The 25,850-nt window shown below is 40.9% G+C and overlaps 1 protein-coding gene across 1 annotated transcript in view; it reads right to left on the bottom strand.

The window, feature by feature from the left end:
• Positions 1 to 25,850, bottom strand: part of GALNTL6 (polypeptide N-acetylgalactosaminyltransferase like 6) — a 1,380,753-nt gene that overhangs the window by 234,727 nt on the left and 1,120,176 nt on the right. Inside the window, exons 5-6 of the mRNA XM_003415811.4 lie at positions 12,231 to 12,416; positions 7,568 to 7,751 (exon numbers count right to left, since the gene is read on the bottom strand). Coding sequence (XP_003415859.1) covers positions 7,568 to 7,751; positions 12,231 to 12,416 — 370 coding nt within the window. The remainder of the gene's footprint in view (positions 1 to 7,567; positions 7,752 to 12,230; positions 12,417 to 25,850) is intronic.

Raw genomic sequence — 25,850 nt, forward strand, 5'->3', positions numbered from 1 at the left:
ATATGTTACTAAGTCAGATTAATTGAGGAGCCTCTGGAATAATGTGAAGTTCAAGCAAGATCTGTGGTTGAGGTTGTGTAGAGCTAAAGTCTAATATCACTCTCCTAGAACTCATATGAAGATGAAATTGATGAATGCATTTTCTAACCCACCAAAACCCATTGACATTGACTTAATTCTGACTCATAGCGACCTTCCAGGACAGAGCAGAACTGGCCGATAGGGTTTCTAAGGCTGTAAATCTTTACAGAAGCAGACAGCCACATCTTTCTTCTGGAGAGCATCTGGTAGGTTTGAACCACTAACCTTTCGGTTAGCAGCCGAGCGCTTAACCACTGTGCCACCAGGGCTCCTTCTATTTGCTAACCTAGCCCCCTCAAAAGTTTGAGACTACAATTCGAAATCTGGAATACCTCAATCACAGAGAATTGGGTGGTTGAGGCCAAAGCAAGAATTACTGTCGTAGTTTATATGAACCAATCTGATTTTTTGAAGAGAATGGGGGCAGAATTTGAAAGCAATTGCTTGAAGATTATAGCAAAATGATTCAGAATATTGACCTGCCTTGAGAAGTAGGACATGAACAAAATCCTCCCACTCTATCAAATTGATAACCCAGGCTTTAGAGAGGATTCAATCAGGGCTGGACAGAAAAAAAGGGAAGATAAGCAGTATCGACCAGAGGTGAAAGTGGAGAAGCCCCCTGTCATGGATTGAATTGTGTTCCCCAAAACACATGTCAACTTGTTTAGGCCATGATTCCCAGTGTCGTGTAGTTTTCCACCATTTTGTAATTGTAATTTTATGTTAAAGAGGATTAGGGTGGGAATGTAACACCCTTACTAAGGTCACATCCTTGATCCAATGGAAAGGGAGTTTCCCTGGGGTGTGGCCTGCACACATCTTTTATCTCCCAAGAGATAAAAAGGAAAGGGAAGCAAGCAGAGAGGAGAGACCTCTTACCACCAAGAAAGCAGTGCCTGGAGCAGAGTGCATCCAAAGGACCCAGGGTCCCTGCTTGGATAAGCTCTTAGTCTGGGAGAAGATTAATAAGAAGGCCAACAGAAAGAGAAAGCCTTCCCCTGTAGCTGACACCCTGAATTTGGACTTTTAGCCTACTTTACCGTGAAGAGATAAATTTCTCTTTGTTAAAGCCATCCACTTGTGGTATTTCTGTTAAAGCAGCACTAGATAACTAAGACACCCCACAAAGTCGTCCTTCTTACTTTACATTTCTGTTAAATTCATAGGTTGACCAGTCTCTTTCTCCATGCAGAATCCCTTGCATAACTCACTGATTTTGATTAAATTTTGGGTGACCAATTTTGAGAAAAGAGTCTTGAGAGAAAGAGGTTATCTTTACTTCTAACTTCTGAGTAAGTCAAGTTACTTTCCATGCCCTCACTGAAATTACTCGCGTGGGATTTATAATTTTGAATACCAATCAATGCAATAAATAAGGTGTTGTTCATTCTAGAGATCAAGTAGCCAGATGCATTTTACAACACACTCTCTGTCGTTCCTTTCTTTGCATTAACAAGGTGAAACTTCAGTGTCTCCCAAGCAAAAAGAGTGCTTCTTCCCTTAGGCTCGTTGTCCCAAGCCTGGGCTCATGGTCAAACCCCAAAACCCAACCTGTTGCCGTTGAGTCAATTATGACTCATAGCGACTCTACAGGACAAAGGAGAGCCACCCAATAGGGTTTCCAAGGAGCAGCTGGTGGATTCAAACTGCCGACCTTTTGGTTGGGAGCTGTAGCACTTAACCACTGGACCACCAGGGCCCACGGCCAGAGGTAGATTATCCAATAGACAAGGTAAGTGCGGTGCTTACGTTGCTTACCAGATCATCCGTAGTGAATAATTTGACATTTTTTCACTGCATCAAAGATTCTGCTTCTAGGTATGCTGTCTCTCTCCCAACCCAGCAGTACCTTCCTACAGAATTGAAGCTTCTTCTCAAGTTTACCATCCTTGACGGGGCAGACTACCCCATCAGCAAGGTAAGCAGAGGTTTACTTTGCTGACTGGGTAATCCGCCCCATCCATGGCATATGAGCAGGGGACTGGCTGGATCTCAGCCCCATTCACCCTTCTTCACTGCACACCCTTCTGCAGGCACAACCCATCTGTATGAGGCAGCCCTGGAATGATTTTATTTAACCCAGTGTCCTGCGCATGTCTTGAAACAAGGTTGGCTGAAAGGGTAGGTGAAGGCTAGTGATGTCTTTTGCTTCGTGATACTGATTTAGCAACACGCATTGCTAAGTTTGGGGAAGAAGCGGTTATACTCTTTGAAAAAGCTGTTTTCTGTTTGAACATGATTATTCCTTAAGCCCTAGAAGAATGCGTCTTCTCTGAGTACAAAGGGAGGCAGAAAATTCTGTAGAATAGTGGGATTCCTGAGACCTGAGTTCTTATTCCAAATTGCTGATACCTCATTTATAAAAATGGGGATGGTATTACTTATTTTGTAGACTTGAAGTAAGGATTAAATGTGTTAATTGCACATGTAAATTCCCTAGCCCAGTGGTTGACTCATGGAGGTAGTAGACATTTAACAACTGTTAATTTCCTCCCCCCACAATGATGAGGTGGAGGTAGTATCACAGAATGGTGATTCAGAAACCCCAGACTTTAGCAGTAGCTCTTATATTAATTAGTTGTGACGTTGGATAAGTCACTTAGACTCTATGGGCTTGGTTTCTCTTCTATAAAAATGAGAGGTTGAATTATCTCGAAGGTTCCTCCTAGCTTAATGAATTTATGATCATTTGCATGTTACTTCTGATTTTATTCTGCATTCCAAATTCAGCAAAAAGTTCTTTTTGTTACCCAAGAGGTAGTGACTTTCACATGACATTGGCATCAGTCGTTCCTTACACACTTGTATAGGAAAGAGAGTCAGGAAGTTACCAAGAACCTAACTCTGTCCTTTGGAAGAACACAGAACGGCACTGCCTGCAAATCCGTGGAAGGCTTTTCACTTCCATGCAATAGTGATACAATGATGTAATAGAGAGGGAGAATTTTACCCATTTTCAAACTCCTGGATTCGGAATCGACTCGACGGCACTGGGCGTTTGGTGGGTGGATTGCAGAACCAACCACAAGGAGTCAACATCTGACCTTTCTTTTTCGGGTGCTGACTTGAAGCCTAGCAACAGCTCATGGCCCTTGGTATCCATGCCCTGGGATATTTGCAGACTAGGAAAGAGACCTAGATGAGGGATCACTGACTTCAAGATGATGTGTCCATGAAGATAAAGTTTCTGAAAGAATAAATGGAAATTTGCAGCCTATGAGATTTTTCTCCCTGTTTATTACATTTTGGATATTGACGGCATTTGTAGGTGCAAATTAGAAAATATCAGTTCTCAATAATGGTTGTGTGTGAGAATTCCATCCATGCTGATTAAAATTCTAAGTTTTAGAAATCTGTGAGGAATTGTGGAGATCTATCCAGAAAAAAAAAAAAAAAAATTTTTTTTTTATCTGAGGAAGGTTGGCAGCATAAAAAATAATCTTGCCACAATTCAAAGATAGGATAGAGGTGGGCTCTGGGAAACACAGTGACTTTGTGAATTTGAATGGACTGCTGAATAGAATATTTAGCAAAAATTGAATATTTTAGCAAAGGGAAGCATGATCTCTAGGAAGGAGTGGAAATGTCCTAGAAATTAACTTTATTTCTACATTAATGTCCAGGTGCATTAGGGCCTAAGTACCTGAGGTACTTACTGGATGGAATGTTTCATGCTAGCCTTATGGACAAGTTGGAGAAATGTGGGTTAACTTGCAGCTGTCAAGTGGATTTATATCTATTGAACAACTACATCGGAGAGCATGAACTTTTACAGGATCCCGGAGGACCTGGAAAACGTGATGCTAGAACTGGAGATATTTAACCTGGAAAATAAAAGAAAGTTTCCTTTTTCCTCCGGGGAGGAACAGGCATGGTAATTATTTTCAAATATTTGTAACAGCTCTATAATTGAAGAGGAATTAGACATTTCTTATATCTCAAGTAAGCCAATTTGGGATCAGTGAGGCAGATTTTTTTCTCCTACAAGGGCAAGATTTCTGTCAATCACTCTAATGGAGTAGACTGCCTTCTGAGGTAGCAAATATTACTCCCTGAAGAGTTCCAGAAGAGACTGGTCACCTGTCCTGGAAATTGTCTGCTGGTCTCTTACATTAAGAGGGAAGTTGGACAAGATAATTTTTTCTGGTCCTTTCTAAAGTTTTAGATGCTGAGATAAGTAAGTTTGAAGAAGTAAGCTAGTGGTCAGAAAGCAAATGGATATCTTCTCTGTCATCATGGCTAAAGGAACATACTACGTTCTGTCACCGAGAAAAGGCTTAATCCAGGAATAAGGAAACCTTCTCAAGGCCATGGATACCAAGAATTCCCTACGAGCTTTATATCCTGATATACGGTTGTGATGGGAAAAATGGGAACATTTTGGTTTTCTTTATCAAAAGACAAGAATGTCTATTAAGTGTTATCCAATTCAATCAGAATTGTGACTGCCGTATAATAATTTTAACTATAAATATTGCATTTTCTCTCTATTCTGGGAGTATACCATTGCCATCGAGTTGATTCTGACTCATGGCGACCCTAGAGGACAGAGTAGAACTGCCCCACGGGGTTTCCAAGGAGTAGCTGGTGGATTCAAACCGCCGATCTTTTGGTTAGCAGCTGTACCACTTAACCACTTCACCACCACGGATCTTTTGCAATATAAGTAAATCTTTCTTAGCATTTGAAGTTATTCTTGAGTTTTCCTTTGACAGCAGTTAAACTGTTGAATGTCTTGATTCCTAATTTTGGATGCTCATAACGCTGGTGAATTTTGAAATTTTCCATGTAACCCATGTTAAGAAGCATAGTTTATGCAACCGCCCTGTATCATGTATGGCTACCATGCCTGTTCCTTTCCAGGTGGGAAAAAAAGAAACTTTTTTTCTTTTCCAGGCTAAATATCTCCACCTCTAGCATTATAACTGAAACCAAATATTCAAGAAACAACACTTATGTAATAATTACAAACTTGTATAATGCTTTGATATTTTCAATTCAATCCAGTTCAGTTCAGCTCATTAAAAATTAAATACTGCTTACATGCCTCACTAATTTCACAGGACTTACATGTAGAAACACACTGCTCTAGGCAGTAGTTAGTCATGGAAACTCAAGTAGTGGCAGAAATCAACGAGAGAGTCCAGGTTTTTTAATTTAGGACATTTGCTAAGCTTACTAAAAAAAAAAAAAAAAAGCTTACTACAGAAAGATAATTTTTGGATCTATGTTACATGAGAAATCCTGGGGTTTGCTGTACAGTTACATGCTACTCTGCAGTTCCTTTCTCCCTGTCTTTTCAGCCTCCTCTCCCTCCTCCCACAGAAAACCAAACACAGCCTCCTAGAACAGGAAAGACTGCTAGCGCGATATATTCCTTCTGTGTCTCTCACGTCTTTATATCCCGAGAAGCAAGTTCTAGCCTAAAGCATGTTTGTTTATGAACAGGTAACTGCCCAGATAATGGAATTGCTGATACATTGCTCCTAGCTGCTTGGGTAACCATTCTTTTATTATCAGGAAGGCAAATGCAGTTTTTAAGATCAAAGTGGACACCTCCTGGAAGCTACATTTATTATAAAAGGCTGAAGTGTCTACATTCTTAGGACTCAGAGGAACTTAAAGTAGAAAGACAGTGGTATTCAACAGATGAATGCAATTTTCACAGGATAGCAACCACCAAGTAAGTGACAGGTAATTTAATTCTGAAAGTTACCAAGTCTTCCAGCTCTGGAGTTAAGCAAGGGGCCTGATGATGTGTGTCACAGCTGCAGTCAGGGGCTTTCTGACAAAAATTCCTACTGTCAGCACAGGGACTGAGAACATTTTGATAATTCCCACCGTTTGAGATTCCTTTGGTAGCACGCGGATCCTGTGGCAGCAGAAACCAGGAGCTATACTCTGCTATCACAGAGGAAGTAGAGCTAAAGGCTTTTATAACCCAATCACCATTACAGCATTCGGAAACTTATCACCACTGAATTCTAGCCCTTAAAACATGGCAACCTCGGATAGTAGCAATGGGTCTGTGGCTGTTCTGCTGCCGTCTGTCAGCTGCCATTTAATAAGTGTTCCGCCCTATCTGGCCCCTTGGCCAAGATTTTTACATGGCTATCTTTTTTTTTTTTTTTTTCTGGATTTATCTTTAGGGAAGTTGGAGGAGTGACTCCCAGCTGAGCCCACTTCAAATGCTTAGTAGAAGCTCCTTTCTGTAGGTCATCAAAAAAATCTTTTCTAGTAGTTTTGAATATCCTTGAAGACTTGGCCAAAGCATTTGGGAGAGTAACAAAGGGCTTCATGATTTCCTCCCCAAAACTCTCCAGTAATTTGAAAATCTGAAGAGGCCTAACTCCACAAGCTCTAGATGCTAAACACAAGCTCTAGATGCTGCCATCCCCCATGCTTTCTCATCTTTCTGGGGACTAGAAGGGAGGAACTTTTTTTTTCAATATTTATTAAATGTTTATTGTAATTTAAAGTGCTGGTGTCACATAGGCTTTTTTTTTTTGGTAACTAGGAACTTCTTACCGGAAACTTTTATGGTGTAAGATGCTATTGATTTTAATGCCTTTTAAATTGACTCTTACTGAACGTGTAAAGCCTAGATCACAGACTTTTGTGTGTGTGTGCTAAAATATATATACTAATAGTTTTAAATTTATAAAGGTTTTAATGAGTTCAAAAGGATGCAGTATAAGGAATAGATATAATATGCCTTAGGCAGTCTCTGGGCTAAGTTTTGAAAAAAGTTCACCATTCGCCATTAGTGATGCTAGTAGTTTGTCAAGCTAAACCTTTTTTTTTTTTTTTTTTTTTTTGCTTTTTGACATGCACAATATTTATGTCCACCCTGGGCGGAGGGGGGAGGGAATGAATTTAACTTTGTACAAATTAAAAAAAAATTACCCTTATAAATTCTTATCTATGTAGTACTTAAACTAGGGGTAGAGTTATCAATGATTGATTACCGGATACACCATTTTGATTGAAATCCCCCAAATTAAGCTATAGGAGCACCTACTCAGGAGCACTGCCATCCATGACAAATAGAAAATTCCCAACAGGGTGTAGAATGTAAACTTACATGCTGGTTCATAGTTTATATCGATCCCCAATAATGGAGACATAGAATAAATATTCCTTCAGGGAAAAGCAAAGGAAATAAGCAGAGAACACCTAACAGGTGAATACGCATTTCTTCTCCGCGTCTTTCTTGCCAAGGACACATTGGCTTGGTTCCCAAGTCTGCAGGCTTTCTCTGATGCCTGGCAAAGTTTGAGAAGGGACAATCCATGCCTCCAACACTGCTTGTGATTTTCTACCACGCGCACTATCTGACCTTTCTCCAATGCTTTGCATACTGTTGCCGCCTGTTTTATTCCATTGTATTCGAGATAATTGTCCTCATGGGTTCCAGGCTTGGCACACCCGGAATGAGTTACTTGCCCTGTTTCCCTGGGTCCCTCCCTCGGTTGCTACTCACTCAAAAGGGTCGCTGGGGTCTGCCCTCTGGAGCTCTGGAGGGATGGGGATTCTTTTGTAGTACATTTCCCAGTCGAAGGCTCCCCGCATGGCGTCCCCAGCTTGTGCTTCATACCCAAAGTGGTTGTGGTCAATGACATCGATCATAGGGCACACGATGGTTTTGTGGTTTAGGGCAATTTGGTCTGAAAAACGAAAGCAGAGAATAGGAAATGACATGCCCGCTCAGGCCATCTGTCATTTCTCCGTGAAGAAGACTACAGTTGCCTCCTAACGCATAGTGCTCGCAGCCCTGGCGCCCTGTCGCCTCTACAGCATTTTGCCGTAATCCCTGAATGCTGGATTTAACGTGAGGGGACAGTGATTAGGTGCAATTAGAGTTGTTGTGTTTTCCTTAAAGAAAGTTACGTCCCGGAGAGACTTGCACAAGTCCATTTAGCTCTATCTTGGTCACATTTTTGCTCTGACCTGTCCCCAATCTGTCATTTTATCGTGCATCCAACATGCTCAGCGTACAAACAAGCCTCGTGTTGCTTCAAGCATGCAGTTGACACTTGCTGAGAAAATATTGGCCTGCTTTCTGAAGGTTCCAAAATGTAAATATTTAACTTCAAGGGGTTTTTAGCATCTAATCTTGTAAGAGTCACAGTTGCACCCTCCTATCCTTCCCCCCTCACACATACCCCAAATGCTGACAGATCAGGCAAAGAATTCCTCACCCTCAGGTTGCCAGAGCTTTTGCCAAATTGCATTTTGTCACTGTTCTTTAAGATGGACCCTGTTTATCAAAATCAAAGCTATGCATTATTACCTTCTGTCATCATGTCCAAAAATACGCTACGACTAAATTCTTGAGTAACTACTAAGTGATTTGTACCCTTTATACACATGCTATTTGCAATCCTCCTAACAACGCTGCAAGGTGGCTGTTTTTATCATTCCCCATTTACATAGGAGGAAAGTGGGCTTAGAGACATTAAATAACTTGTCAGAGGCCCCTAAACTTTTGAGAGTGAGAACCAGGGAGCAACCCCTGCTTAACAGTCCAGTTTCTAAACTCGTGGTGGTTCCAGTGTGCCCTGGTGCTTCTCACGGTAGCAGAAAGGTGATTTTTTTTTTTTTTTTTCAGTGTTAGCTCCTTCCTGCTCCGTGTAGACCTGGCTATTGTGATGACGTTAACAGCCAGCTTGGGGAACTGGCATTAGCATGTCCGGTTCAGCCAGAAGAGCTACCTGTGAAGTATTTTCCTTCCCAAGAATGTGCATTTAATCAGTATTTATTACCCTCAAACCAATACCTTCTGACGGGCACAACTTTTAGGGAGAACATCTGCTCTCTGGTTAACTGAGAGACCATTGGATGTGGTGTGTAAATAAAAGACGTTTAAATATCTTAAACAGAAAGTAGATAGCACTTAGAAATATAACAAAGTTTGGTCATTTTAGTATCATTATTGTTTCAAGAGATCCTGAAATAAATGTTATCTGCGCCAGGAATAACGTCCTCACAGTAAGGAAGCTGTACTTGCTTCAGAAGTTTCTCCTAAGCACAGGGCAGGAAGCGTAGGCTTTTCCTGGCTGTGAAGACAGGCTGCTTTATTTTAATAACACTGATACGGTAGGGGATGGGAACCACAGAAGGATGCGGAAGCTTTTCCCCTCCACATCTACATGTTTTTTTGTTCCTTCTCGCATTCATGTTTCAGTGACTATTGACAGCAAACCATATGCCAGTCACTTTTTTAGGTTCTGGGGATATAGGGTTGCTATGAGTTGGAATCGACTTGACGGCAGTGGTTTTTTGGGGATATACAAAAAATAAAAATGAAAAAACCAAACCTGTTGCTGTTGGGTCAATTCCGACTCATGTCGACCCTATAGGACAGAGGAGAACTGCCACACAGGGTTTCCAAGGAGTGGCTGGTGGTTTTGATTTGCTGACCTTTTCTTGGTTAGCAGCCATAGCACGCCCTACCTCTCAACCACTGCCAAAAATCACATAAGATCCCTGTCTTTAGGGATGAAACAAAGAAAATCAATAGACATAATAAATAACTAAATTATATAGTATGCTAAAAGACCAGTTGCCATCAAATTGATTCTGACTCATGGTGACCCCATGTGGTGCAGAGTAGAACTGCCTCTCGTAGAGTTTTCAAGGCTGTGACCTTTTGGAAGGAGATTTCCAGGCCTTTCTTCTGAGGCACGTCTAGGTGTGTTCAAATCACTAACTTTTCGGTTAGCAGCCAAATGCTTACCCTGCTTCACCGTTTGTGACACCCAGGGACCTATATACTATGTTAAGTGATAAATGTGACAGAATGAAAATAAAACAGGGTAAGCAGCATGCAAACAGTGCTCTGGAAGCGCAAATGGTTAAGTGCTTGGCTGCTAACCAAAAGGTTGGCAGTTCGAACCCACCCAGCGGCTCCTTGGGAGAAAGACCTCGCCATCTGGTCCCATAAAGGTTAACAGCCAAGAAAACCCGATGGGGAAGTTCTGCTCTGTCGCATGCGGTCACCACCTACAACAGAGGGGTATACAGAACGCTGGGGTGTGGAAGGGGTTGCAGATTTAGACAGGATGGCCCCAGTAGGCCCCTGGGAGCCTGGGGTATCTAATTTCAGCTAATTAGCAGACACACAGACCTGGGACTATTTCAGGATAATCTCCATCAGGGACTCTACGAGCATCCCGTTCCACCTGGGCAAGCCTCAAATGGGTTTTAATCTTTATCTAGCTGGTGCTTCCTCGTAGACAACTTTGACAGAGGGGGTCATCATTTCTGAGTCCAAAATATTTCCTTTATCACCTCTGCAGAGGGTTTAGTATTACGATTTCAGTGACTTTCTTCAATCAAATTCAGAAACAGGTTGAATTACAAGTTCCTTGACCAATGAGGAGTTCCAAGGTGACCCAAAGAGAATGAGTCTATTAAATTAACTGCCAAATTTCCCCTCAAATTTCCTCTCAGCTCTCATCCAGCTGTACTAGCTTAGGATGAAAGCAGCGTGACTAATTTTTCATCTAAGGCTTGTGCCTACATTTCAATTTCCAGGGATCAAACAAACAGACCCTTAATGGGAAATTGAAATTCAGGTATAATCCCAAGGTGAAAAATGAACCAAGAAACTGTGTGACTCCACCTGTTTTTTTCATTTTGGATGATGTGTCGAGAAAAGATGGTGATTCTTAGATTGAATCATATCTTATCCATCAGGCCTGCAGGAAATGAAATGCTTTAATGAGAAAAAGTGGGTTTCTCTATTACGTCTTTTTTCTTTTTCTATCTTTTTTTTTTTTTTTTAGATTCATAGTGAACAATCAGGGACTTGATAATTGGCATTTAGGGACTGGTTTGGTTCATAAATAAATTAGACCCTTTGCTGACTTTCTTGAGTATGCCACACCATCTAGGTCAAATTCAGTTTGAGGGAATCTCACTTTGCTGATGAAACTCTAAATTGCTATGTCCTTGGACAAGGTACTTTTAATTAAAAGCTTCCAGGATGTTTGAGCACTGAAACATTCCCCTTGATGAGGCTGGCTGGGCAGTCGGCTGTGTAGGGGTGTGTACCAGGTGACTGGGGATAACGGGAGCCGTAGTTGCTGGTTGTTTCCTGTTTTAAATCTTATACAGTTTCAATTGATTTTATCCCCACATCTTTTGCTAATGGAGCCTTGCTGGTTCCAGTTGAAATCCTACACGGTAGTCGATAACAAATCATTCTTTCTGAGGCAGCTACTGTGAAAGCGGTTGTTACCGGCTTTAGCTCCAAGGCCAGGGATATATTTACAATAAACGTTGATTTAGTGAAGTCTGGAAAAACAGAAAGAACTAGAATATGTGCTCACCAAGAGCTTTTTAGAAACACATTCTCCCCCCCCCGCCTTAGGCTTACAGTATATTTTTTATCCACTACTGGACTTTATATATCACTTTATTGTAAGATAAAAAACAAAACTAGTGAAGCTTTAACTGAGCCAGCATATTTTCTAGCTTGGGTTACTTTTAGTTTTTGTGTTTCTACCAGTTCAAGTGAGATGCGACAGGTTTTTTTTTTTTTCTTTTTCCTTCCTCTTAGCCACATTGTGAACATTCAAGACTTACCACCTGTGTAGCAGTTAAGAGTTTTTGAGGGGGTTTTATGTAAATATGGCTGGTTATACATTTAGGGGTATAGGCTGGTAGCAGAAGTGGGGAAGAAGAATAACAGAAAGTAACTTATATCATCATTCCTAGTAAATGTCAGGGCCTGACTAATTTTCTTCCCTCATTTCTCAACAGTCCAATAGTAACTGATGAAATTGTGTGTGTATTTTTTTTTTTTTTAACTGTAGTTATAAGTTATAAGTAGTATTTGGGGATTTACTTTTTCTTTTAATATTATCCAGTGAGCATAACTGATAAATGAAACCTTTTCAAACTTTAAGTGATTGTAGTTGGTGTTATCTAACATGCTAATTTTAAGGCAGTTTTCTAGTTATCTATTTGCCTCCAGCAGTGGTTAAGACAAAACTCAAGGTTCCCGCTCGAAACACTGTAGAGCAGTATCTATCTTTGTTAATGGCAAACTAGGCAGAACAAACCCTGGACTCCCTGGATTGGAGCGCAATGCGCAGGGCCTTCAGGTCCCCAGGCCGGGTGCAGCACTGTGTACTCACTCAGGAGCGGAGGCAGCCAATTCACGTTAACCTCACAGTGGGAGTCCAGGAACGTCAGGACTTCTCCTCTCGCCATCGAGGCTCCCAGGAGTCGAGTCCGGATGAGCCCTTCCCTTTTCTTGGTGCGAACAATCCTCACTTTGGAAAATCGGGCCATATAGTCTTCTAACTTATCCTTCAAGTGCTCTGGGAGGGAAGTAGAGAATGCATGGAGAGAATGGAAAACGTTAGTCCCTGTAGAGTTATCCAGGAGCTTTTATGCCCTCATGGAGAGGGCAGATATCAATATTTTATTCCTAGAGGATTTTATACTTTATACTTTTCAAAATGCTTCACAAAGTGCAAACACTGCCCTTCGTTTGAACACAGGAGAAGCCGCTGACACACCAGAGCTCTATCCTGCAGCAACTGCTGGCCAGGGGCCACCTGTTCAATGTTGTCAGCATTTCCCAAGATGGGCATCCGCCCTCCAGTTCCTGCCAGGCACAGTTAGATGAACACCCCGGCCCATGGCTAGACAGAGAGGGCACTTTCCAACAAGGCTTCCCCTAGTATTCACTGTGTTGAAAAGAATGCGTGGAAAACTACAAGGGAAAAAAAAAAAAATCAAATCAGCAAGGACCAAACAGATTTTTTTCTCCCAAGAAGGTAATAGCAAACTGGTATGCAAGTTCAACATCTGGCTCCTGATCTGAAGTGGAAAGATGGCTGACTTGCTGCTAAAAATAAATATGAAAAGGGAAAGCAGCTGAGATAATATGCCATAATTTTAAACTTAGCTATTTAAAATTAGAAAACAAACTTTTAAATTTTTTTTTAGCTAATAAAAACAAACAGTGGAAACAATATCCAATCGGACAACTTATTTACAAAAATAAAAAATATTTCCTAGCCAAATAAGTGTGGTTGGTGGTTTTCTGTGGGATATGAACTGATATATTTTTGATCCCTTGCTTTCATGCTCCCATGTCTATGACGTTACAAGGGTTTTCCTGGAGTTTTAGCAAGTATTGTCTAATATTCACTGAAATGAAACCTTAATATTCAGTATACCCGGTATTTTTCACTTTCCAACCTTTCTCTGCATGTCTGCAATCAAAGGCAATAACTTGTTAAGTGTCCTCCCCTGATCTGTAGCAGTAGGGATTCCTGTAGGGTTTGTGATCCCTTCCCCACTATCCAATTTAATAGATGTCAGAAGGACTCTGGATTGGGGTTTCTCTTATTCTTATTTCTTCTAGCAGTTTTTTTTTTTTTTAAATCTTTATTTTTCCTCTCAGTTACTCCATAACTATGTTTTATAGATTGGTCGATTGAAAATACTTAGCTTCCTAATTGTCATTATAAAAAAAACTTAGGTGGGATATTTCACAAGTGTTTTAACTCAAAATATGTTCCCCTCTCTTTTGTTCTTCCTGTAACTAACAGAGATTTGTAAATTCAACTACAGAAAGAAAGATTACAGACTTTGGAGTCTGAACAGACCTGGTTGGGAGGCCCGTGACAGTGATGTTTGCAGGCTGGTCATGCAAACTCTCTCAGCCTGAATTTCCTCAACTATAAAAAAGAGGGAATTTGTGAGATTTGTTATCCTTTTAGAGATAGGTCAAGGGGCCAGCTTTGAGTTAGGCTCTGGTTAGACTTCTTTGATAGTGTTCATTCATTCACCAAACATTTATTCCGACTGTTCTAGGTGCCATAAACTGTTCTAGGTAAATGCAGAGTTTTGTTTTGTTTTTGGGTGGGAGAGGGAGACAAACATTAAGAATGATAATAAACTACAGCATATTTTTAAAGTGATAAATATTCTAAAGGTAAAAAGCAGAGGAGGATAACGGATATTTTGGGAAAGAGTGTTCCAGAAGTGGGAGGAGCGGGTACAATGGTCTAAGCAGAAGGATGCCGGTCAGTGGGGGAAGACGCAGGAGGCTGGCGTGGCCGGAAGGAAGGAACAAAGCGGGGAGGAGCAGGGGGCAGGCCCTCTGCACAGCTCATATGTTTGAAAGCAAAGAGAGAGCCTCTTGATTGAAAAACTGTGATACTGCTAGATGTTTATCTATATTAGCTTACTACTTGCCAAAGCTTTTTTTTTTTTAGTTTGCAATAAGTATACGATGACGAACTATCAAGATCTCACCAAGAAACAGAAAGTTCTGTATTTTTAACTATGTAACCTTATCATTTAAAGGCATTTTTTTTTTCAAATAATAATACTGCCTCTCCTTGTAAGTACAAGACTCATCGGGGTCTCCAATTATTGGCTTCAGAGGTACTCATTGAGTGTGCCCTGTGTGCAAACAGCAAAGAGAGATTCCAAAAGACTACACAGCATAGCATCATGTGTAAGACTGACACTTTACTCCCTTATTCAGGAAATAAAGATGGAAACTGTGATACAGTCACACAGTCCAAGGCAATGACTGTCTAAGTGATGTGATTGATACAGGTAACCAGGACCCATGTGTCAGTTTTGAAAGGTCTGTGTTCCATCAGGACTTCCCACAGTAATATTTGGTTACAGTAATAAACTTGTTAGTAATACAGTAGTATAACATCACTACTATAATTTTTTAGGAGCCCTGGTAGTACAATGGTTAAGTGTTTGGCTGCTACTGGAAACGTTGGTGGCTGGAACCCACCCAGCGGCTCTGTGGGAGAAAGACCTGGCCATCTGTTCCCATAGAGATGACAGCCTAGAAAACCCTATGGGGCAGTTCTACTCTGTCACGTGGGGTCGTTCTGAGTTAAAATTGACTCGACAGCACCTGAGACAACTGTAATTTATTAGGCATTGGAATCTTTCTGTATCTATCCCTAAATTACAAACAGAAGTTTATTTGTAAATCTGTTGTTTGGACCACAGACGGTATGGTCTTATGGAAACAGTGTTGCAACAGTCGTTATGATTGAAAATAGATCACAGATATTTGTTAAACCCACAAAAAGTTTCTCCCCCTGCCCCCCTTTAAATTGCATTGTTCCTTTGTCAGATGCACAACTCCAAGTACCATCATGGCTGCCAGGACACCTGTATCTTTCCTCCCTGACCCCCAAGGACTAAAGGGGCCCCTCTTAAGGGAGAGAAGGAGCCATTCTCTAGAGCTCCATAGAAGGAAGTAGCTCTAGAAGACAGTCATTTCACAGCTGTTCTAAAGTGAGAATCAAAGGGCTGTTGCGTCCCCTACCGGGTAATTGTCCCAACTCTGGATTTAGACTTTATTTTAATTTACAGGAAGTTCTTTCATTTGTAGGAAAATATTTAATTTATAGGAAATTCTCAGGAACTCAGTGGTAACTATTTCTATATACCTGTTGTCTTCAAGTTGATTCTGACACGTATCGATTTCTATATACAGCCTTCTTTTATCCACATCTGATTTGTATTTTTCTCATGTCAAAGCCCACTTTAATGTAGTAAGGGGATTTACAGTGTGAATTCACTAAGCATAAGGGTTTGACCCCAGAGAAAGTCCCACTGGATGTTCGGATCAACTCCTCTGGGTTGGACTTTGCAGTGATAATTAGGTTGCTTTGCCTGGGAACAATGATCTGTTTGACTGCCTTTGTGAGGGGACCATTCTCTTAGTGGTTCAGTTGTAGCATCTAATTACCTACAACTCACAAGGAAGGCAGGCATCAGCAGGCTAATTAGCAAACTGGACTCACACACAAAAGAGCTACGGGTGATGGTGGAGATGGTTTAAACTAAAAACATTGTGCAATTCTTTTGTATGATCAATTTTTAAATATTTTTTTGTTTCATTTCTAAAATATTATTAAAAAGATTTAAACATGATTTTATATTGTTTTAACTCAAGCCAGGAATCTTTGAAGATCACTTTTGAACTTGTTAAATTTTAAATTATATTAACAGAATTTATGGAATTTTGTATAATAGATTTTTTTTTTTTTTAGTAACTCTTAGGTATTTGTAGAACTATTACTTTTTTTTTTTTTTGAGGTGAGTAGCCTAGACTACAGGTGGAGAAACCTGTTGCCATCAAGTCAATTCTGACTCATAGGAAACCTACAGGACAGAGTGGAACTGCCCCATAAGTTTTCTAAGGCTCTAATCTTTACGGAAGTATATCTTTCTCTCTCTGAGTGGCTGGTGGGTTTGAACCACTGACCTTTCAGCTAGCTGCTGAGTGCTTAACCACTGTGTCACTAGGGCTCCCTCTAAGTGGCTATCTACTGCTAAAATCCACCGAGTGGTACCCCAACGACTTGGAAGAATGAACACAACTTTAAAAATGACCGTTTTTACCACTGTTTATTTTATCCCTTTGCGACAAATAATAAAAAGTTGTACTCAGGTGAAATTTCGGTATCATGCTAGTCAGAGTATTAAATTCAGCAGTTTTCTGGAATGTACTTTCCTCTTTTCCCCGAGATTTTATTTATGCTCCTAAACTTATATGAAAAACATACCATTCATTAGTGAATTTAGCGTTTAGGGTAGCAACTGCTCTAAAAAATGTTCCTACAATGATTTCCATGGTCAAAAGAGCCTGGAACAGGGGTCCTTGTCTTGCTATTGCCCACTGGCCGCGGGGCTTTGGGCAAAGCACCAATCAACTTTATTTTTCTCAGCTGTGAGGCAAAGGCGGCCACTAGGTGGCACAAACAGCTTGCTCTAGGCTGCTAACTGTAAGGTTGGCAGTTTGAATCCACCCAGAGACACCTCAGAAGAATGGCCTAGTGATCTACTTCCGTAAGATTACACTCACTGAAAATCCTGTGGAGCGCAGTTCTACTCTGCAACACATGGGGCTGACATGAGTTAGAACTGACTCAACAGCAGCAGTCTTTTTTTTTTTTTTTAAGGTGAAGGGGTGCGACTGCTTGATCTTTAATATTCCTTCTAGTTCTACGATTTCCCTTGTGAGGCTTTACTTAACGGTGTAAATATAGTCCTATCAAGTACTTAGTTTTTTCTAAAAAGCATCCTAATTGTATGTGTGTGTGTATATATATATATATATATTTTTTCTTTTTGGTTGTGTCTTGGTTTTGAAAGTAAAAGTCAAATCCAAATAAAGCTAACACATATCAGAGGTTTAGTCACAAAGCAAACTCCAGGATATTTCCTTTGGTCAGTACAGCATCTGTGGAATCTCCTGCAGTTTGCTGACTATAAGATGTCACTGATGTTAAAATAATGCCTTTGAAGCACTGCAAGTTCATCAGAGATTTAAGTCTGCTCAATAAGCTCTGCTTATTATGTCAGACAAATACAACGGCAGAGTTTGGAAAGTTTTCTGGTTCACTTTTGAGGCATTATTCGCAAGGGGGCAAGCAGGATAATTCTAGAGCCTGGCCAGCGTTTCCCAGGTAGAGGAGTCACCCTGGGCCAGTCCAACAGCTGTCCCAGGCTCCGCACCCCACTACTGAGGCCCAGCAATTTATGCCCAGTTCCTTCCATCTCCTTTACCCAGTAAAAACCCAATGCCCTTGAGTCGATTCCGACTCATAGCAACCCTATAGGACAGAGTAGAACTGCCCCATAGAGTTTCCAAGGAGTGCCTGGCGGATTCCAACTGCTGACCCTTTGGTTAGCAGCCGTGGCACTTAACCACTGTGCCACCAGGGTTTCCCCATCTCCTTTAAATTCTCTAATTCGCATTTCAAGGGGAGAGCAGGAGAGGCCGGGGACACTGTGGACCTGGAGATACGGATTTATGTGTTTTAGAAAACAACCATGGAGGTGAAATTCCTGTGATGTGTATATTTTCATGTTGGTAGAATCTAGTAACACATGATCTTAAGATTATAGAGAATATGGCTGATACCTAATTATGAGTTTGGAAATGTAATGGATTATAAATGCACATACCCATACATGTTTTAAACTTTTCTCATGAATCCATGTGCGACAGAATATACCATTAACTGCAGCTCTGAGCATTCTGGGTAATCTGAGGTTTTTAACAAAGCGAGGAGGGGTACCTTACAATTAGAGAATGTAAGATATTTTTCAATGTCTTAAACTGCTTGGTATATGTCATGAGTATATTTTGACCCAAAGTGGAGAATGTTAAGGATAACAGCTTAACAGGACCTGTAGAGAAGATTTTTTTTCTGTATTTACAAACAAAAACATATGGATTTCTCTAGTTGAGTTCTGGAAAACTGTCAGTCTCTTGTGTCCTGGTTGACCTCACTAAATCTGCTCCTTTTGATAGCATTCAAATGCAGACATTTCACACTCATCTCTGAGCACAAAAAAATCAACCAAGAAAGTAACAGAGTTGCTGAAACCATATTCAACTGATTTCAGCTGGATTGTGTCTCTGTTTTCTGTTCTTTTAATATGCAAGGCATCTTTAGTCATTTGGGAAACAGTTGGGGACAAAAAAACCAAAAACCAAAAAACAAATCTGTTGCTGTTCCAGTCGATACAGACTCAGAGCGACCCTATAGGACAGAGTAGAACTGCCCCATAGAGTTTCCAAGGAGCGCCTGGTGGATTGGAAAAGCCAACTTTTTGGTTAGCAGCTGTAGCACTTAACCACTATGCCACCAGGGTTTTCACAGCTGTGGACACTAGACTTAAATAAATACATACATTGTATCCAGCTAATATAAGAAGAAACGATAGAATGGTATCATTTTGGAAACCCTGGTGGCATAGTTAAAGAGCTACCGCTGCTAATCAAAAGGTTGGCTGTTCCAATCCACCAGGCGCTCCTTGGAAACTCTATGGGGCAGGTCTACTCTGTCCTGTAGGGTGCTATGAGTCAGAATGGATTCCAGGGCAACAGGTTTGGTTTTTTTTTTTTTTTTGAATAAATTAATTGAGGCGCTTGGTGGCGCGCTGGTTAAGCGCTAGGCTGCTAACTGAAAGGTCGCAGTGAACCCACCAGCCATCCCGAGGGAGGAAGATGTGGAAGTCTGCTTCCGGGGAGATATACAGCTTTGGAAACTCTATGACGCTGTTCTAGTCTGTACTATAAGCTCGCTGTGAGTGGGAAAACACTTGGTGGCAATGGTTTGTTTTTTTGTTTTAATGAACTAAGGGATTTAGCCATCACAGGCTGCTACCAACACAAAGGGGCGGGGGGGGGGGGATCAGATATTCCATGCCTCCTGATGACAAAACACACCACCACCTATGAAGTATTCTTACCAAAAGCACCAGATCTAAATTTGATCATGCCTTGAGATCTAATTACCAATTTATAGAAAATAAAAGGATAAAAGAATATGTTAAATGATATATCAGAAATACAATATCAGCAAAATTCAAACTATAGGAAACCCTGCAGCGAACTACTTGATTTTTTCAACAGAGAAATTACAAGGGGGGAAGGAAGAAAGAAATGGAAGGAGAATCCTAAAGATAAAAAAACACTTAAAAAAATTTCTGGAATTGACAATCTTAAGTCACAGTCAGAGGACCTACTGTAGATCCTGATTCAAACAAACAGCGGCGAAAGAGAAAAAGAAGTCCCCGAAGACCCCGGAACTGGCCTGATGTTCACAGCTGGGCCATGTTGTTCTCCCTTCCGACTTAACCATCTCACAGAATATGGGTAGCAGACAAAGGTACTCTGGGACCAGGACAAAGTGAGATAAAAATAATATCACCGTGAAACCCACGAAATACCAAACATGCCCTCTCACGGCCAAAATGAGGGACTGCCCTTTTTCTTTTCTTTTTACTAGTTACATCTCCATTGATCTCCACTCTAATCTGCCCTCCCTATTGATAAGATTTACTGACGCATTCGATCATAGAATTGTCCCCACTTTCAGACAGCACCCAACTTAAAGCAAGTCTCCACTTCATTAGGCCCTTCTCCGCATTACCCAATCAAGTCCAAATCCAGTTACAGTTGTTTTCTAACACTCTCTTACTGAGCTGTCCAGTGGCTCCCCGGTGATACGTATTCTCTTTCACTGCTTAAGAAACTCAACTTGCTTAATTACAGGCGTGTTCCTGGTGGTGTTTGGCTGAAGGACATAGACACAGTTAAAAAAAAAAATTAGGACATTTGTGAGATAATTGGAAACTTGTAAATGACTGGATATTTGACAATTTAAGGGACTATCGTTAATTTTTTAGGTGTAATAATGGTGTCATGATTATGTTTTTCTAAAGAGTCCTTATCTATAGGATAAGATAAATATATACTTCTGAAAACATGTTGAGCAAAGCTTTTGTTTTTAGAGCAATTAAAAAAAATTTTTTTTTTTCCTGTCTCCACTGGACAGCAGGGGGTTTTTATAGAATGATGTAGTAGAAAGTCCATAGTTGTTTTGAGTAGAAAGATCTGCATTTAAATGCCACTGCGGTGACTAATTTACCAGCCAGGCAGTTAAAGCAGGTTACTTTGCATTTCTGAGACTTAGTTTCCTTATGTGTGGGTGAAGACAGTACTGTTTCCTCTTAAGTTTGGGAATCAAGTGAAGTCATGTCTGTCAGGTATCAGCAATCAGTAAATACTTAGTAATTAAAAAAATGTCTAAGAGTTAAATGGCAGGTTTCGTATAACTCTTAATATCTTAGTGTTGGTTCTCCTAGAGGTAGGCTCCAAAACTAGGGTTCAAGGGCAAGTAGTTTATTTGGAAGGTGTTCGGGAAAACATCCACCAACCAACCAGTCGCCATTGAGTTGACTCTGACTCTTGAGGACTCCATGTGTGTCAGGGTGGAACTATGTTCCATGGGGTTCTCAATGGTTGATTTTTTGGGAAGTAGATTGCCAGGCCTTTCTTCCACAGCACCGCTGGGTGGAACTTGAACCTCCAATCTTTTAGTTATCAGCTGAACATGTTAACTGTTTGCACCACCCACCGACTCCCTCAAGAAAGTGGGGGAGTGATATACACAGAAAAGGGAAGGCTCCAAGGAGGGTGTGCTATTGAGGCAGTTACCACAGGGGCACTGAAGTTTAATCCTGTGAGGGGAACTCTGGGATACGGGGTAAAATATAAGCTTCAGAATTATCTCGATCTAGTGTTGAGGGAGCTAGAGAAAATTTACACCAACTACCATTAGTCATTTTTATTTACCATTAGTCATTGGTTGAGGTCTGCTGGCAGGGGCGTTGGGAGGTATTTTTATTTTCCTACGTCCACTCATTCCTCAGCCAATTCCAAAATTGCTTTTTCTTTCACTCCCCTGAACTTTGTCAAACTTGGTCACCAGTGACTTTTGTGTTTCTAAACCTCGTAATTACTTACTTTGCTTAACTTCTCACTAGCTTTCAACACAGTTCGAAAATCTGTTCTTTTAGAACCTCTTCTATGCCTTAACTTCCATGACATGGCAATCTCCTCATTTTCCTCCCACACTTAGTGGGCATATATTCTCACTTCCCTGGCTATTTCCTCTTTTTCTATAAGATTATTAATGTCAACAGTTCCCAGACCTCTGACCCAGGTGATCTTCACTCCTTTTGCAGCAAACTTTCCTTGGGAGTTTTCATGCACTCCTAAGCCTTCAGCTTGTGAGTGACAATTACTTTCACGTTTGTGTCTGCAGCCTAGTTCTTTCATTCTCTAGATTTCTCCTTTCTCACTTGAATCATTTTGAGCACTAACCGTGTACCAGGCCTTGTTTTATGTACTTTACATATGTTAGCTCATTAAGTTTCTCTTTCTCTTGAGTTCCTGGCCCACAGAACTAACTGCAAATTGGCCAACTCCATTAGGACATCTCTGTATACTTCAACATGTCTGTGACTGAAACCATCATCCTAACTTCTAAAACTCAGCAAGTGAACCTACTGTCCATTCAGCTGCTTAAGCGAGAAACTTAGAGGTTATCCTAGAATTATCTTCTAGCTCCCACACCCGTGTTGTGTCTACTGCCAGAGTATCTCTTGAATCTGTCCACTTTTCTCTCCTGTCGCCTAGTCAATGCTACTATCATATTTATTCTGGACTACTGCCAAGAGTTTCTACATGGGCTCCATGCATCTCTTCAACCTGTTCTTCATATAGCAACTAGAAAGATTTGAAACAAAAAACCTGATAATGTAATTTGAATGCTTGCCAGGCCTCATCATTTTGTTGATCCTCAATGAAATCACTTTCCAGTTAATCTCTGCAATTGTTTGATTAATAGTCATTTGGCCGGACCTCACTTTTGTCTCTAGTGGAGGCCCTAAGGCAATATGTGTCTCGCATATAATTAGAGACATTTCCAGGAATTCTAAGGCTCCTCTTCTCCATTGCTTACAATTCTTCTTCTGATGTGTGTGGGTGATCACACCATCGTTGATTTCATTTTTCACTTTGTGACCAGCATGTATTCCTGACACTCAGTGCAGCTTGCCTATGCAGGGGTGCGGAACTGTCTTCCACCACTGGTGTCCTATGGACATAGAATTCCACTTTACCTGCCACTACCTCTTGGGGGACAATTCTCCTTGGGTCTCTTGCATTTCTACATGCCTTGTGAACAGGCTAACTGATAGCTTTTTGTTCTTGACTATCTTTTCAAGGATGTTTGTATAATAAAAGGACTTGGAAGATACAGGTGGCATCTCATGGAGCAGAGGACAGATTTATATGCTGTTTGGTATAATAAAGGTGTCTCTCTCTGGGTAAAGATTGGGCAGGTTTGTTTGCAATCCCTTATAAAAGATTGGGGTTTCCTAAATTTAGGGTTCCTTGGCTGTGGCACAAATCCACTGCATGGTGAACATCCATCTAGGCCCACCTGCATCATCCCTAAAGGATTGGGCAGCTTGGGGAACTGGTGTGAATGTAAATCTCATGCTGTCTACTATGCCATGCATAATGAAGTCTTTTGTCTCTGACCCAGGAGTCTCCTGTCTTCTATCAGCACCCATGAAATTGTGATAAGTTAACACCTTAGCTTCCAAGTAAGGTAAAAATTCAGATCTTTCACAGTTATTGGTACCACTAACTGGAGCTTTTTTACCGTATGCTTTTGTATGTCTGCTGCCATTTTTTCCCTCTATGTGGTAGCGAATATTGCCTTTATATGTTCAACTCCTTTGAGTAGACTTTTACAACAGTTACATGAGTCTTCATGGGTGTAAATGCAGCCTTCTCATCTTTAAATCACAGAGGTGCTTTAGCAGGAGAGGAATCTGGGTATGGGTTGACTATGCACAGATGCCCATTGTACTAGAAATCACAGCTGCTATGCAGGTCTGGTTTACACTGGTTCAAGAGCTTTCTGGCCCATGTAACTAATTACCAATTGGCCATCTCCATTAGAACGTCTCTACATACTTCAACGTGTCTCTAACTGAAACCATCATCCTAACCCCCTGTCTTTGGAGTAGAGAGCTTGGTGATCTCTAACTCACTCTATAGACCGGCTCCCCCATGTGGACCCTTAAGTCTGCCCCATACTGTGCATATCACCAAGTCCCAGTTGTGTACATAATTTGAAATTTTTCCTATGGGATACCTTGATTCAATCATGGGAGGAAAGAATTGGGACACCATTCTTCATGGGTATTTTGCATTTCTGCATTGGTCTTGTGAGTAAGTCTATGATCACCCTTTGTTCTGGGCTGTCTTTTCAAGGATGTTTATGTAGGGAACAGCTGTGGAAGACAGAGATACTGTCTTCCTCTGAAACAAAGGGCAGGTTTATTTACAGCCTTGCAAAGTAGAGATAGTATCTTCCTCTGGAGCAGAGAGCAGTCATGCTTCTGACTGTTATGAAAGATTTAAGCTCAGGTTTCCTCTCTTTTAATACAACCTACTACTTGTACAGCCGCCCATCTGGACATATCTGCATTGCTCCATGGGTCATGGGGCAAAAAGAGCTGACACAGATATCCTGATCCACATGTTGCTTACTATGATATGAATAATAAAGTCCATCGTCTTGGACCCTAGAATCTCATGTCTCTGTCAGCATCCATTAAACAGTGGCAGGCCACGTTGTTAACTTGTAAGTAGGGTAAAATTTCAGGTTCTTCATAGTTATTTAGAGATGAGGGAAGGCCACAAGGACTAAACTGTCCATGAAAGTTTTGGAGGCTCTTCTGACTAGGGCATGGAGAGAAATCTAGGGAAACAGATGTTGTGTAATTCCACCTGCTAGACTATCCATTTCATACCCCAGGCACAGCCTAGCTCTGGCTCATCTGAGCTCCACTTACTGGCTCACTTCTTTCTTACTATTTTTGCCCCCAGTTAAATTATTTTAGGGTATGAAAATATCCCTGTCCTCACCCAAATATTTCATAGTGAGAAATAATTGAACTATGCTTGCCTGTAAAATTCTGGTATTTTCCCATAATCAGTTCCTTGGGCCCTATATTCCCACATAGAAAATAGGAATGGGATGGGATCTATTTCAGGGTGAGGTATTTTCCTGGAGGTCAGGTGAGCCTGGACACTAGGTAGATTCCTTACCCCTCCATCTCATCTTTTGCTTAAAGAACAATTGAATCACACATTTTTCAGAATAGCTTTAAATGTGTAACATTTTCAGAGTAACACAAAAGAAATAGAATATTAAGTCTTAATCTAGACCGCCAGTGAACCAGTTGTTGCCAAGTCAATTCCAGTTCATGGCAATCTCATGTGTGTCAGTGTAGAACTATGCTCTTTAGGGTTTTCAATGGCCGATTTGCCAGGAATTTCTTCTAAGGTACCTCTGGCTGGACTTGAACTCCAACTTTTCTGTTAGCAGCAAGCACATTAACTATTTTCACCACCTAGGGATTCCAGTATAGACCACAATACCTCCTGTTCCATTCACCAAGGAGCGGCTGGTGGGTTCGAACTGCTGACCTTTTCATCAGCAGCCATAGCTCTTAGCCACTTTGCCACCAGGGCTTCAATGTTGACACAGGAGAACAAATCTCTATGATTATCTAGATCACCCCTTCTGTCCAGCCATTCATTTTAAAAATCCTTGTGATCCTCTTTATAATATTTAGACGTACAGCATTTTGTCTGAAGGTGGAGGAAAAGTCTCACAAAGGTCTTGAGAATTACTGTTACAAGAAGTAGTTTTACAAAAGTGACTCTTCCTAAACCACTAAATACCAAGTATCCTATAAAGAAAGAGGAGTCTGAATACTGACAAAGACAACTACTTTCAATGTAGAATATATCAATGATCAAAATAAGAAAATAACACAGGTACCAAAGCTTCAGGACGAAACTCGTAAGGCAAAGCTTGAAGGACTTGTTCCTTTCCTTCCACTGCAGTGAAAATGAGCCAAGAACACCTTATCTGAAAACGTGCTTGTCTCCAGCTTAAATACTTCATGTGCTTATGGCAGTAAGAACATCCGGTTTCTGCACATCTGTGCCAATTCCTCTCTGCACATCCCCCCATCCCTTCGCTGCGTTGCATCTGCAGGCTCATCTAACAACCGAAGAGGGAGGCCTCTGCCCTATCCTAGCCTTCTTTCTTCACTATCAGTTATATCAGGGCTTCATTATGGTAGTTAATTAATCCCCCCCCCACATTTGCCAATGTAGCCTTTAAATATCTTCTTCCCATTCTTCCAAGAAAACTCATTCCTTATCTCTCAATGGTTCCCTTAATCTCCAAGCTGCCAAAAATGCACATTTTACAAGATAATTTGTCTTGAGATGTAAGAGGCAACTACTTAAAAAAGAACAAAAAAGCTTAACAAAGAAAAACACATCAAAAGAACCTGTGTAT

The sequence above is a fragment of the Loxodonta africana genome, chromosome 21 (assembly GCF_030014295.1).
Source record: "Loxodonta africana isolate mLoxAfr1 chromosome 21, mLoxAfr1.hap2, whole genome shotgun sequence".
Lineage (NCBI taxonomy): Eukaryota > Metazoa > Chordata > Mammalia > Proboscidea > Elephantidae > Loxodonta > Loxodonta africana.